At 37.8% G+C, this 14,080-nt stretch overlaps 1 protein-coding gene across 1 annotated transcript; it reads right to left on the bottom strand.

Moving 5' to 3' along the window:
* Window positions 1-417: 417 nt before the first annotated feature.
* Window positions 418-10,524, bottom strand: LOC135692558 (uncharacterized). Its single transcript, XM_065210729.2, has 4 exons — window positions 10,217-10,524; window positions 4,707-5,275; window positions 3,006-3,389; window positions 418-2,187 (listed from the first exon to the last, which is right to left on the bottom strand). Exons 2-4 carry the CDS (start codon window positions 5,224-5,226, stop codon window positions 1,913-1,915), a joined length of 1,179 nt encoding a protein of 392 aa, XP_065066801.2. The 5' UTR covers window positions 5,227-5,275; window positions 10,217-10,524; the 3' UTR covers window positions 418-1,912.
* Window positions 10,525-14,080: the final 3,556 nt, after the last annotated feature.

The raw sequence follows: 14,080 nt of genomic DNA, 5'->3' as shown, positions 1-14,080 counted from the left end.
TACAATTTTTTTTATACAATTTTATAAGAACATGAGACTCAAATTGGTCAAATGTTAAGAACAAATTAAGAACAAGCTGAGGCTGAGCTTCTACAAAATGCAATTTTGAACAACGTTTTTTCTCAAAATCGAGGATTTTTAGCGATGTGTTGGTGCTTTTTCGGTGAATATTCAAATTTGTCAGCAAATTAAGGCTGTCTCACTCACTTTGTTGGCAAATGAGGCCTGAACACTTCCTTAGAGCGAAAAAGCTAGCAATAGCACTGCTTACACCCTCTTAATTTAAGAACAAATTAAGAACAATCCAGCCTTAGATTTTCGAAAAAATTAAGAACAGTCAGCCTGAACTTAAATTTACTGGTTCTTATAAAAAAAGTGTACTTTTATAAGAAACTCGTTATAAGAACCGAGTACTGGATTGCCAGCAAGAACTAAGATACTTCAGTACACGAAGTAAAAAAGATAAGGAAACAGTCGAATCTTGTCTTGAATAAACCCAGAACTCCTAGATTTTGTGAAAATCCATGAACATAGCATGACTGCTGTAGCTATGGCTCGACTATAGTCAATTGAAACTATGATTTGACTAAGCCGTTCCCTCACACTCCAATTACAACTACTTTACAATGCTTTTGGCATTCAAGCAGAATCTACACTTGTACTATATGTTGTTGTTAATTTCCAACCACCATTTTGTTGTTTTTCAAAATGCCTATGCCTATCAAATAAGAAATCCACTAAAATGTAAAGGGTAAAATAACTCCCCTCCTCCATTACTATGGGATTTATTCTAATTATTAAGGTATACACCAGTAAGATGCAAAAGTGATCTCTTTGATAACGAACGTGTAGGTCATTGCAATGCTTTCAAAGAAATTATCCGAAACAGTTTCTTTCAAAACATAAGTAGCTGACTTCATTCCGCTCTTATTTCGAGTTATAAAGTGTCCAGTCTGAAGAGAATGTAATGTTCACATAATTAGTATCCCGTATGTACACTAAGTCCCGTATGTAATCTGCCCATGTAATCCCCTGATCAATGATGTAATCTCGTACACACGTGTTTTGTTACTGCCTTCAGTTTCATATGTATGGAGTCCATATACAGTTGATATTTTAGTAATTATATTATCATGGACATTTCCCTATGATCAGCTCCTAAAACATTATAGAGAATGATTATACATATAGCGAATTATGAGGGCTTCATTGTTTCACAATCGAGCGAGATTTAGCAGCAAATTTTCAAGAAAAAGACACCTAGAGATTTAAAAATTATAGTTTGTCATGTGCATTCTAGATCAATAACGTAAATAATCTTACGAATATGTTCTGCAAAATAAAATGGTATTTATTACTTTTATAGACAATGAATCAACGATAGCATGTTTGATACTACATATTTTCTTTTACTTCAGCAAAAAAGGTTGCTACGGAATAAGAAATGTAAGAAAAGAGTATAAAGATAATAAGCAAATTGACATTCACAGAAGCAAACAAACTAACGACAAATCATTAAGGAAGTGGTAACAGACTTTGCATCAACAGAACCAGTTTTCTGTGATGATCTTCAAGGGTATGCAGTGCGATGTGGGATTTACCCACAAACACCTTTAAAATAGAAGAAGCGGGGACAATCGCCCCTTGATCTGCTTATGTGGAGATATACTCTTGATATTGCTGTTTCAGCGATGGTTCCATTGATGTTCTTCTTCCGTCATATTTACCTTGTGAATTACATTTACAAAAGACTGGCTATGAAATTTTGTAGCGTGTGTTGACAAGGAAATTATTAATATCTATAAAAAAATTATTGATTATTACGTAAGCTGTAATTAGATGTAGGATGGTTAATTAGGGAGCCAGCTCGATTATCTAAAACCACTTCTTCCTCAAAAAGCATGCAGCCTTTTTACAGATCATCGGTCAGTTTGGCAAGGATCTTCTGTGGAGTTTCACAGCAAGTCAAATAGGCACATTTTCTCTCTGCACACAGGAGCAGACAATCGCCACCGTTTAGATTGCGTGAAAGGCTGTAGTCAGTGTCATTTTTTCTTCGAAAAACTTCAGAGAATTCAGGTTGTATCGTAAGCGAACTGATTCCTTCTTGCATGAAGAAAGCCTGTACGCCTTTGATCGAATGTTGATTGAAGGCCTTGTGTGATCGAAAGACAATGTGTGCAGATCCTGATGAGAAATCAATAGTTATTCAAACCTACCATCTCCGCAAAAAGTCTTAGAAATCTAACGTCAGTTTACAAAGGCAAATTTAGCTACCCCTCTTCTAGCAACAATGTTGGTTTACTATTGAAAGAACATAGAGATCATGAAATAGCTTATTTGTCGTGTCTAAAGCACTGTCATAGTAAGGAGCAACGGACTAAAAAAGGTAATATTAATATATACAAAGTGGTTTTGAAAATAATTAACTCTAATGTCGTCAGGTTGTGACGCCGAGATATCAACCTAACCAAAAGAGGCTTAACTGAAGACAAACGACATTTTGGCTCAATAAGTAACCTATGATGGCTGACGGGCCAATAGTTTGGATATGATCTGTTGGATCAAAGGTCTTGATTTAATACTTTGTAATTCTTTCCATCTAACCGTTAGGAATCGTCATATTCTGTAGCGAAACCATTAGCCGGGGGAAGGGGGGGGGGGGGGGGGGGGGGTGGTAGCTGAAATCTGTGAATAGGATAAATTGATGATACCAAATCCTTTTTACCTTGAGAAGCCCCTTCAGTTTGCCAAACTTAAGAGCCACCGCCTTCCAGACATAAATTTATTGTACAAATGCTTTGCTAATATGCCTTCGTAGCTTTTAAATCTAACCATACCCAATAAACTTATGTCTGCTTCAAGAAAAATGAAAGTGACGGTATATTGGCATATATACGGAGAGGTGGATTTTCCCCTATGAAAATGAGTATGTTGATATAAGCTGCTTAAGGTTTATCAGTACCAGAAAAAGATAAAGTAGGCAAGTTAATGAATTTACAAACCAACGATCTGATCACCAGCAAGCTGCCAAATGTGCAGTTCATGAACGCCAATTACTTGGGGGATGATCTTTATGAGTTTTTCTTCTAAATGATTTAACTGTATACTTGTCGGTACTGTCTGCATGAAAATAGCGAGGCACTCCTTAAGCAGTGGCACAGAGGTTTTCAAAATGAATACAACGACTACGAGACTAAGGGCGGGATCGACGTAAACAAGCCAGCCTCCTTTTGCATACATGACAATCAATGCTGACGTAATGACGATGATGGCTACAAAAACATGCTGGAGAATGTGGAGATAAACTGCATGGATGTTCAGTTGGTGTGATGGACGTGCAGAGCTGCTGCTTCTTCTACTGTCTCCTGACACATTTGGTAGTAAACCTGTTCATAGGAAGAAAGAAAATACACAGTTGCATGCTCTTTTATTGTAATAGCTTGTCTTAAGCGAAGAATCACGGGCTTATTTTATGCTTACTTTTGTCACAGTCAAAAAGTCTGATTTATTTGTGATTAAAGGCAGTCTGTCCCCAATTGTGGTCAACTTTTTATTTTCACGGGAGTGAAATTCACGCACCGTTGAGCTTGATCGATAATTAAAAGATTTAAACCAATCAGAGACAACTTTAATTCCAGAGATTTTGAATCAAATGGCTGTGTTTCCATTGTAGTGAAGCTGTGGCTAGAAAAGTTTGGTTCCTTGTTTGGTTTCTGCTACGCTACAGATGTGTCAACAGGGAAAATAAATGCTTCTTTTTTCATCATTCAATTCCAGTAATGAAATCTTCTTGCCAATCACTGCCAAAACTCTTGGAACACTTGTGATATTTTCAACGTTTTCATGCATCCGTTCCCCTCCCCCCCTTCAAACAATGTTGTCTCACAGCTAAGTTAAGACATACTTTTGTGGCAAACCTTTTTCTACCGATCGCCCTGATAAACTGCATTGTAAGCAACATTGTTTTAGAGGGGGAGGGGGGTTTGTCTATTAGAAACACGGGAAATATATGAAAAAAGCAAAGAGTTAGCAAAATACGTAGGTGTTCCAAGGAGTTTTGGCAGAGATTGTAGGCCAGCCAAAGCGAGCAGCGTAACCGTTAAGACTGGATAAGCTATTGTTCATAATAGCCAATCATTGAGTGGACAGACTGCCTTCAAACTGTGAATTTGGAATAAAATTGTACGACATTATGGCAAGCTTAAAAAAGCCACAATGAAAATATCTGCGACACAATGGAAAGCAGATCAGCGAAAAGAATTGAAATATATTTAACTTGCTAGCTCTCTAACTAGTCTAGCGGACAGAAGCTGGAGATTTACATATTCAACAATCATCGACTACCAAATAATTGGAAAACAGATATTTTTTCTAATTCCACAATGCTCAAGCTTCAATAGCAAAATATTATGGTTCACCGTGTATAATGACTTCGCCCATTCCAGTCAAAATAGAATACGAAACGAAGGTCGAGTAAAAAGTGATACTTTCATCACTTTCTGAGGGTAGACGAACAATTTCCATAAAACTGGGCATTAACAAAACTCGCCAAACCACGCTAGACATTCACTCGTCAGGACGAAACCTGGAGCCTTCGTTTAGACAATAATTACGATTTAAGCTTGTCCCTGAATGCAATACTTTTGTCGCTGCATTTCAAACCAGATTTGAACGTTCATTTCAAAACAATAGATATAACTTACGTGAACTTTGACATGAGGTGGGGCTGCTTTCGAACTTTACATCCACTGAAAATTTCTTCAAGTCTTTAACAGTCTCCTCCTTTTTGCTATAGCATTTGAAGCTATCATACCGAAACAAAATGAGTCCGGTTGCATTTACAACTAATCCGATAACACCGACAATGAGTACAGCATCTGGGTGTTCGATGCTATCAGGAATAACCAATCGTTTCAGCGACTCTACACATAAGCTGAAACAAATTGCAACTAAAAAAATTGCGTTTACAGTAGCACCCAGAACCTCTGCTCTCACAGTACCAAATGTATATCTTCCTTCAATCTTCCTCTCTGAGAATCTTAGGGCTAGATAGCCGATAACAAGAGCTGCAACGTCTGATGTCAGGTGAAACGAGTCGGCAATGAGAGACAAGGAATTCTCCTTGTAGCCTATGAAAACTTTCGCCAAACACAAGGTAAGAGTTAGAACAATCATTGCCAGGAAACTAAGCCTGTACTTTGTTCGATAGGTGTAACACGTCATGTTTCTTTCAGTCCAAAATACAGCAATGCACTGTCAAGGCCACGGTTCCCTAAAAAAATACGTCAGCTGTGGTGAATCACTAAAACTAGATGGCTAGGAAACATAACCTTAGGGCAAAGTAGGGTGAAGCTCTTCACCTTGATATGTATTTCTCATCTTACTGATTAGCAGAGTTTTATGGGTTAGTATTGGGTTTCATACAATAGCACACTCTTTACGATTCACATTGATCGTCAGTAATTTTCAAGACAATTATGTACTTTATACAAAGTTTGAATCGGAAGATGAAATTCCTTTTCATCTAAATGTGTCAATAGTAAGAAATATAAAGGAAAACTATGATAAATTCTGTATCTTAAAATTACCTGCCAGCCAAAAGGCTAGGTACACAAAAGACACACGTTTCCCCAAATACTGGAGTTCTGCATTTATAAAGCGCATGCAATGCGTAATAAAAAATTCACTTCACAAATGCTACCACGCCCTGACCATTAGGACTTTCTTTTCATGGTAGAAAACAAACACTCTTACCTTAATACGTTTTCTAAAATACATTTAAAACTCAAATCTATTTGTGAGTTAAATTGCAATTGTAGCTATATATCAATGGACCTTTATCATAATGTTTGAAATTTCGGTGGGGAACATTAAGTGGAAAAGGGACATTTTCGGACAGATAAAAAAATTTAAGTGGATTTAACTTCGGACAAAACTTTTTGCGGGAGAAAGTTGCGACATGTAAACTGGGGCGTAAATTTCAAAAAAAAACGGAGGAAAAAGCTATGAAATGAGCACAAGTATTGAGGGTTTTGCAAAGTCTTTTCAATACGATGAGATCAAAGTTAGCCTAAAGGTTCAGGAGACAAATTTCTTTAAATAGGCGTTTCTTTTTAAAAAATGTGCTTTTAGCCCCGTTATCAAAATTCAAAGTTAACTCGGGGGCTTAGCCCCCCTAAACAACCTTTTTATATGCTGTTGCCCCACTTAAACAACCCCTTTATTTCTGTAGATTTTCCTTGTATGAGCTAATTACAATCAGTCTTTTTGAGACCGTGACTTGTTTGAGCGATTTCATATACTCAGTAAAGCATCTGACAAAACGGCCAAAGATGCCATTCTACTAGAGTTTTTGCTACGCTTGTGGAATGGGTGTGGCTTCTAGAGGGTGTGGCTACAGAACAGCCCCGTCCAAAACCTTTTAGTACGGCACCCTTGTCTCCTTCTTATAGATGTGCTTGGGCTTCTTTTCAGGCACATGGATTCACAGGGAAGAACAATCCTGCACCGAGCAAGGCAAGACCCCCCCCCCTCGGCACAAAAAAACTGTCCCCGGGATAGACTGTCTCAACCATATTCCTCGGTCACAAGTCTTACAAACCCCGGTACCAAAAGTCTTTCAAAGTTTCCCCGGCAATCCAACTTGTAGCAAATTTTGGAATTCAGAAGGGAACCAACAGTCATTTATGGCTGATGCATGCGTAAACTACCTTTTAAATTTATATTTATTGGAGCGAATTCGCATCTCCTGCAATCTGAGACTCCCGTAAATGAGATCACTGATTACGAGATTAAGGTCTTTAAGTCTTACGAGACTTACGAGAGTTTCGAATCAAATTACTGAATAGTCTGAAGGCCATACAAGGAAGTATTTTTAGAGCTCTAAACCCCTCTTGTATCCTGACGAGTACCAATCCCATGAACAGTTGATTTAGCTGAAGGTAGCCATGAAAGCTAGAAGGAGATAGCTTGTAAAGTGCACGAAATGCCCTTTGGATAGACTGTTCACCGATCTTTGTGGGGATTATTTGACTGTAACTATGCAGGGAATTTACCTTAACAATGTCAGATGCAAAGAAGAAAAACATGATAAAAAGAGAAAAGCAATGAGATATAACAGGAGATCATTATGAAGGTTTGCTTGGTCTAGAACAGGCCAATAATGACGCAATAGACACACCCACAGTGTGTCAGAAGAGGAAGAGAAAGAAAAAGCTAACCCCAACTAGAGGAGCTTATCAGTCACACTCTTTTGATATCAGCGCTTTTTCTGTCCTGCCACCCTCACTTGGATGGTATTTTCTACAGAGGCCAATGATTTCGAGATTTCTTGTTGGTACTAAATCTGAAATCAAGAGCCTCCTTTAGTAAAATTGTACCATGTGTCAAATTTCCCTGCAGTTTTTGGGAGAATCGTTAAATGAAATTCACCATGAGCTCCAGACCCTTTTAAAATTAAAAAAGAAATTCCAAGTTGAGAAGAGGGTCAATTGACAATAAGTGGCTCTGTTTACCTGGCTTTAGAAGTAACGCAAAAGCATTCTATTTCCAAGACCACGGCAAAATTGTATCAGTTGTTTTATCTGCTGCACAATCTGTTTTCAAAAATGAAGGAATTTTCAATACGATTAGAAGAAATGCTTCAGAAAAATCGCTTAGAACGGTGCATTTTCTTCTAGCAAACTAAATATTAAAAATTTGAAAATTTCCTTCCCTTCGGGGGCAACCATGGTGCCGCCTAGGGTAGTTACTATATCCAGAGCTTATCGCGATATACAGATCCGATCTATGCACATTTCCAAACTTTCTATTTACCCGTTGCCAATGTTTGTTTAATTTCGAATTGTATAATGTGCAGCTAGTGTCAATGTTGATGTGCAGCCATCCAGCTAAAAGAAGGTTTGATGCAGGCAAATTACATATGCCATGTTCCTGTTTTTTTATGTCCCCATTTAAAAGGATACTGTCCTCGGTACAAATTTAGGAATCTCCGGTTTCAAATTTGACTATCGTTTTCCCACCAAAAAGTGACCGCCACCCAGGCACAAAGCCAAGGGTGGGGGACACAGGGGGCATTGCCCGCCAAACTATAAATTTTGGCCCTATCTGCCCGCCAAAAAATTTTAGGAAGAAAATATTTGATGTCTAAAAACACAGCGCCTTCCTTTTGAAAAAAGTCGCTCTCAACAAAATCTGTGCATTTGTGCATTCATGGTGAAAACTAATATCGACTGTGCACCAGGCCACACAATGCTATAGAAATTCGAATTTCCTTCATTTTGAACGCCAATCTTTGATGTGACTGCAGATTCATAACTTTTTAAATATGATAAGGCTCCATTGTACCTACTATTATGGCTTAGTTCCTATTTACAGTTGACTTCTTTATTTATTCTGTTAAACACGCAGTGAAAACAAACCCCTTCAGATGCTTGCGTTTCCAATTGCCGGTGAAGAAAGATTAGAAAGATAAATCACAAAAAGCTGTTTTTAAATGCTTAATTTGGATCACAACCTGAGAGATCTCTAAACATGCAAAATCAGTTAAATGAGTTAACAACTGGCTGTGATGTGGAAACATGAGCATCAAGTCACTCCATCACTCCATCAAGCCCCATCGAGTCACTGTAATTTTGTTTCTGCTATGAACCTAATTGGTCATATCCTGCCCAATCTTTAATATATTGAACTGATATTTTGTATGCTTGAAGTAATTCGTGGTGTTCTATTAGGATATGTGGTCCAAACTTTAAATCTCCAAAAATATTTGTACGACGTAATATTTGAGAACTCTGTTGTCGCTACCTGCCATTCCTAAATGTTTCCAAAATGTCGAAACTAGTGTAAAATTTGCTGGCACATTATAAAATTTCTGACACTATTTGTTGTTTGATACCGAGAGAACAAATGACACGTTTTGACCCACCAAATCTATTCTTTTTGTTCCATCCAAAGCTAAGACTTTCTATTATACAGATATTAAAACTTAGGTACTAAACAGCCTTTCGCAAGCACTGTTACGCCATTAAATTATTTGAATATATTTGAAACGAAACCTCGAGTGCTTTCACAAGCCACTCGGGTTGAATGCCATCAGCCTTTTTTCTAGCGTATGTACAAGTGTCTCAAAGTGTGTCTACAAGTCCCTGATATGATAAAAATTTCTACTCTTTATAAAGTGTCCACGGTGACTCTTACTAACCTATTTACAACATTGCTTTTGCCGTAGTAGAAAGGCGGTATTTAACCTGGATACATAAAAACGTAAGTAGGTAGGATACGCGGGTGAACTTTGTGGGGTAAAAGGGCATGTAAAATTTTACGTTACCGGAAAACATGAAAAACTAACACGCGACAAACTAATATATCCTTAACAAAGAGAAGCATTAAGAAATATTACTAGACAAGAGAAAAGGAATTTTTCATCCATTTTTGAAGGAATTTTGCTTAAATATAAGGATTTTTATGGAAATCAGTTGAGCCAAAACTTATCCCTCATAAAACACTTTTTGGCTTCGCAACTATTGCCCGCCCACCTTTACAGTGCTGGGTTCGTGCCTGCCGCCACCCCGGCAAAAATCTGACCTCTCACCGCGGCTCTATGACAGGTGTGTGTAAGAGCTGCAAGTATTGTCTACGTGGTAGCCGGTAAAACCCCCTTCCTTTCTTCGTTTGGAAGAAGTAAGAACGGCAGGAGGAGCAAGGTGACAGGAAAAGGGCAAAACCCAATAAAGAAAACTGGTAAATTTCCCGAGGGCCCCCCTGTGCCTCCGTGTTTTTCAGTTGGTCGGCACAAAAGTTGAAATAGAAGGGTTCTTAAATTTTTCATTATGAAACTCCACCCCCTGGTTTGTCAGGTCCAGGTACCGCGTTCCGCTGTTAAGGCAAATCATATAATGAAATCCCATTTTGTGCATCCAAAATTCTGTGAAATACTGTATCCAAAAGCAAGAGGCTGAGTCAAACAACAAGTGGTCAAAAATTAACATTAAAGTAGATTTGTGATGATAAAAAAGATCATGACACTGTTAAGCGATTATTTGGTGGTCAAATCAAACAAAGTTGGATTCGGTCTTGCTTTTAATCAGCTGCAATACAACGAGATCATCGATTCTGCTAACGCTTATCTCTAGCCAACTGCTCTTGCAAGCTGTGGCATTTAAAAGTAACTAGTTAGCTGGTCATCAATAATTTAAAAGTAAGTTGTAGTTACCTGATAATCTTGTTTTGCTTCACAGGAAATATTTCACGTCTTCTGCGGGATTATTGAATCTGAATTTAACTAGGCCAGTGTTTACTTCTCGCCCGAACGCCTTTGTCTAATGACAAATAGCCTTGTTCGAATAAAATGTTTACACAGTGACGACAAGAGTGAAGACAAGCGAGTTTGCAATAGCTTTTGTCCCTTTATTAGCATTTTTGTCCTTGAAAAAGGCATCCAACCCACGTGAGAAAGATATGTCAACTTGCTGCAAAAGAGGATGTTTTGAAAGCTGATTAATCGAATGTAATAAACGGAATTAAAGCTAATCGTTTCAGTCAGGAAACAAAGAGAACTATTTCAAAGAAACTGTCGCCTACCTTTGACCCAGCGGAACGTTAAGTCGTGTAATGTGGGGTTGATAAGGTTGAGGGTCACGCCAGGTAGCAATTTGATATGCGTAGCAGGTAAAGATATGCGTAAAGATGGGATATAGGCATTCTGAAAAACCAAGTCCTAAGACCCTAGGGCCAGGGGCGTGGCAACCGGGGGGTGTGTGGGGTGTCACACCCCCTCCCCAAAGTATCTCATTAGGAAATTTCAGGTAAAACGCGCTCGGTGGAAGAAACGCTTTAGGTATTTTTGAGACCTCCCTGTCATAAAATGATAAAAGATCAAGCAAAGATAGTTGCTCCTTTGGCTAAATAAGATATTTCTTGATATGAAGGAAGATAAAAAAACTAATGACTTGAAGATTTCTTGTTGGCACTAAATCGAAAAATCCAGGCCCTCTTTAGGTGAAATTGTGTCTTGTGTCCATTTCCCCTAAAGTTTCTCGGTAGAAGCGTCAACTGCAATTCACTTCGAGCTCCAGATTTTTTTAACATTCAAAAGGCATGCTAAGAAGGAAATACCCTGGGTACCAGAGCCGCAAAAATTAAAATTAAAAAATAATGAGTCTAAATTGACAACCAGTGCCAAGGCCTAAAATAAGAAATTTTTACAGATCCACATTTTTTGAAAAAATTGGGCGTGGTACTTTGCTAGGGTTGGCATCACGAGGGTGGCAAATATAGGAACTGCCAATATAGTGCAAATAGCATGTCCTTATTGGGCAAATTCTTAAATGAATGAAATATAAGTAGCAAAAGTTGATTCTTTACACTATATATATGTTGGGTTAATAAGAAGATTAGCTACATATAGCGATGTCTTAATATGTGAGCAAAAAGTTATCGAAAAGAAACTCTTTTACATGGTTTGTTCGGATCTCGGTCAAAGTTATTTTTTCCTTTCATCTTCAAAAACTCCCTTAAATCAGCCTTGCTTCCCAGACTTTGGTATTTTTTTGGTTTTTTGGAACCATATCTTTGCAGCTTTTCTCGGAACTCGAAACTTGCGAGATCAAGCATATTAATTGCAATATTTATCCATTTGATAAGTTTTCTGGAGCTATGCTGCTTTCCCCACCTGCTTCTATCTTGTTGTAGGTGGGAATCAGCCTCTCTGCATCGATAGAATTAGGGATTGCTGCGATGTCCGGGACAAAAACTGGGTGAAGCTTTCTTAAGTCTCTTTTACTTATAGAAAGTTCTTAACTGCATTCAGCCCATCAAATTCTTTGTCATCAAATCTGTTCTTCAAAAAGTTTTGATACTATAAACCTTGTTACAGATGGCAAATAAACTCTTCTCTCACTGATGTACAAATTGTGCTTGTTTATTCTTATTCTCTTTTCGCCCAGTTTGAAAGCATGATCTTTACCCCCATCTTGTTTGTAATGCAGAAACCACGCACCAGATCTCAATTTTGGAATTACGCTAAATTTGTACTCAAATTTGTAACCCAGTGTACTCATCCTTCATAAACAAATAGGCAATTTAGATCCATGGTTTGATGGCCAAATTTCTCCATTTTGGCAGTTTCTTAAAACCCCTTGGCCGTCATAAATTGATTTGGCCGAAGAAGCAAAATTTGGCTGAATTCTGGCAGCATGTTGCAAAAAACAACGAAAATGCAAAGGAAACAAAAATTTTTTGCACAGATAATATTCAAAATAATTTTAAAATTGCAAATGATGAATGATGAAACAAAGCAAAAGATAACAGACAGTTTTAGATCAAAGCAAGCGAAAACTTTTGTAACCTACAAAGCAAATTTTGATTACGGTATCACTCCCAATAATTAGCAAAAATTTAGCTTTTTGTATACTGCGTTTAGTTGGCTGCATTTGACTGCCAACCACAAAATATGTGGCTGCCACCGGAAACCACTCCTTTCAGAAAATATTTTGTTTTTTCTGTCCTTATCATCTTAAACGATTTGAAGAAGATTTCAATTAACATAAAAATACAAAACCGAGTTAGATAAAATACAAATTTATCTTTGATCACACATGATAAAGCATCATCGAAAATAACAAAAACGTGTTCCCAGAAGAACTGCTACTAATGCGTTCGTTAGCGTAAACTTTCAAAACATTTTCTAACCTATTATTGCAAAAAAGTTGAGGAGGACTATAGTCCCTGTTATGCAACATTCCCAATTGGATGTTCCTCCCAGCTACCACCGAGAGGCTTATCATCGTTCAGCTACTGTAGCCTTGAGAGGAATCTTTCCAATGGTTCTCCAATTTAAAACACCTTAGTTGAAATGGTTTATAACTTTTTTTGAAATCTACTGAAAGATATCACATAAAACCCCAAAATACATTACGGGCAGGAAATCATAATCTCGGTCTTGGTCTTAAGGCACGGTGTCTTTTTTGAAGCAAGTCATAAAAGCAAACTTAATTGAGAGGATGTCTTGAAGTTAAAGCTGTATACAGAGTCCATTTTACTTCAAAATAGCACACAGCAATATCATAAAGCGCAATCGATTTTTCTCCGCATGCACTGAAGCTTCGAGCTCTGAATTTTTATAATTCTTCTTTATTATCCATTGCTTATTTCTTATCGCAATTTTCTTATAAAAAATGAGTGCAATACATAAGGCTGGGATTGGGCATTTATTGCGAATTGGAAAAATATTCCCTTTTCTTTCTTAGACGTTTCGATAGGTATTTTATGCTGCACTTTCAAGAACATGCATTATTTACAAATCCACACTTTCTATTACTACAGGTCCACAATTTTAATTTACAACTCCACAAAGTGAGTCAGATCCACGCTTATTTTAGGCCCTGACAGTGCTGCTTGTTACCTAGCTTCAGAAGTAACTGACAACATGGTATTTCTCAAGACCACGGCGAAATTGTACCAGTTGTTTTCATCTGCTGTTCAATTTGTTTGCAAAAAAATTTATTTTTAATAGGATTAGGGGGATTGCTTTAGTGAAATGTGCTTGAAATAGTGCATTTTCCAGGGAACTAGAAGCATCGAAATTCGAAAATTTCCTGCTCCTTCGGCGGCAACCATGGTGCCGCCTCGGGTAGTAACTATATCCTTTGCCCATTCCGATATAGGGATTTGGCAACAGGTTTGTGACAGCAACTAAAGAATTTCAGGCAAAATTTTTTTAATCAGGTAAATTTGTAGTCCACACCCCCCAACAAGGCTTGTCTCGCGACGGCCCTGCCTAGGCCCCCTTGAATTTCAAGAGGACCCATAACTGTGAGAGAAGCAATGACTTCTGTCATTATATCATTCATTAGATGACATTCTGTTTTCCAAATTGCACAGAGGACAGTTTGGACAGTTGAGTTACACTGAAATGACAGGTCTACGATTAAGTTTCAGTGACCCAAAAGTCCTCAAAAATACCCCCTGTACTATTTTAAGACCGGGATACTCGTGCCCAATTCAGAGAACACGATGTCAAAATGATTACCATAGAGTTAGCTATACAGCCACAAAACTTGGTAAACCTATACAATTA

This window comes from Rhopilema esculentum, chromosome 3 (assembly GCF_057945365.1).
Source record: "Rhopilema esculentum isolate cy_ngs chromosome 3, ASM5794536v1, whole genome shotgun sequence".
NCBI lineage: Eukaryota > Metazoa > Cnidaria > Scyphozoa > Rhizostomeae > Rhizostomatidae > Rhopilema > Rhopilema esculentum.
Note: the sequence above shows the minus strand (reverse complement) of the source record. Positions and strands in the feature narration are given on the sequence as shown.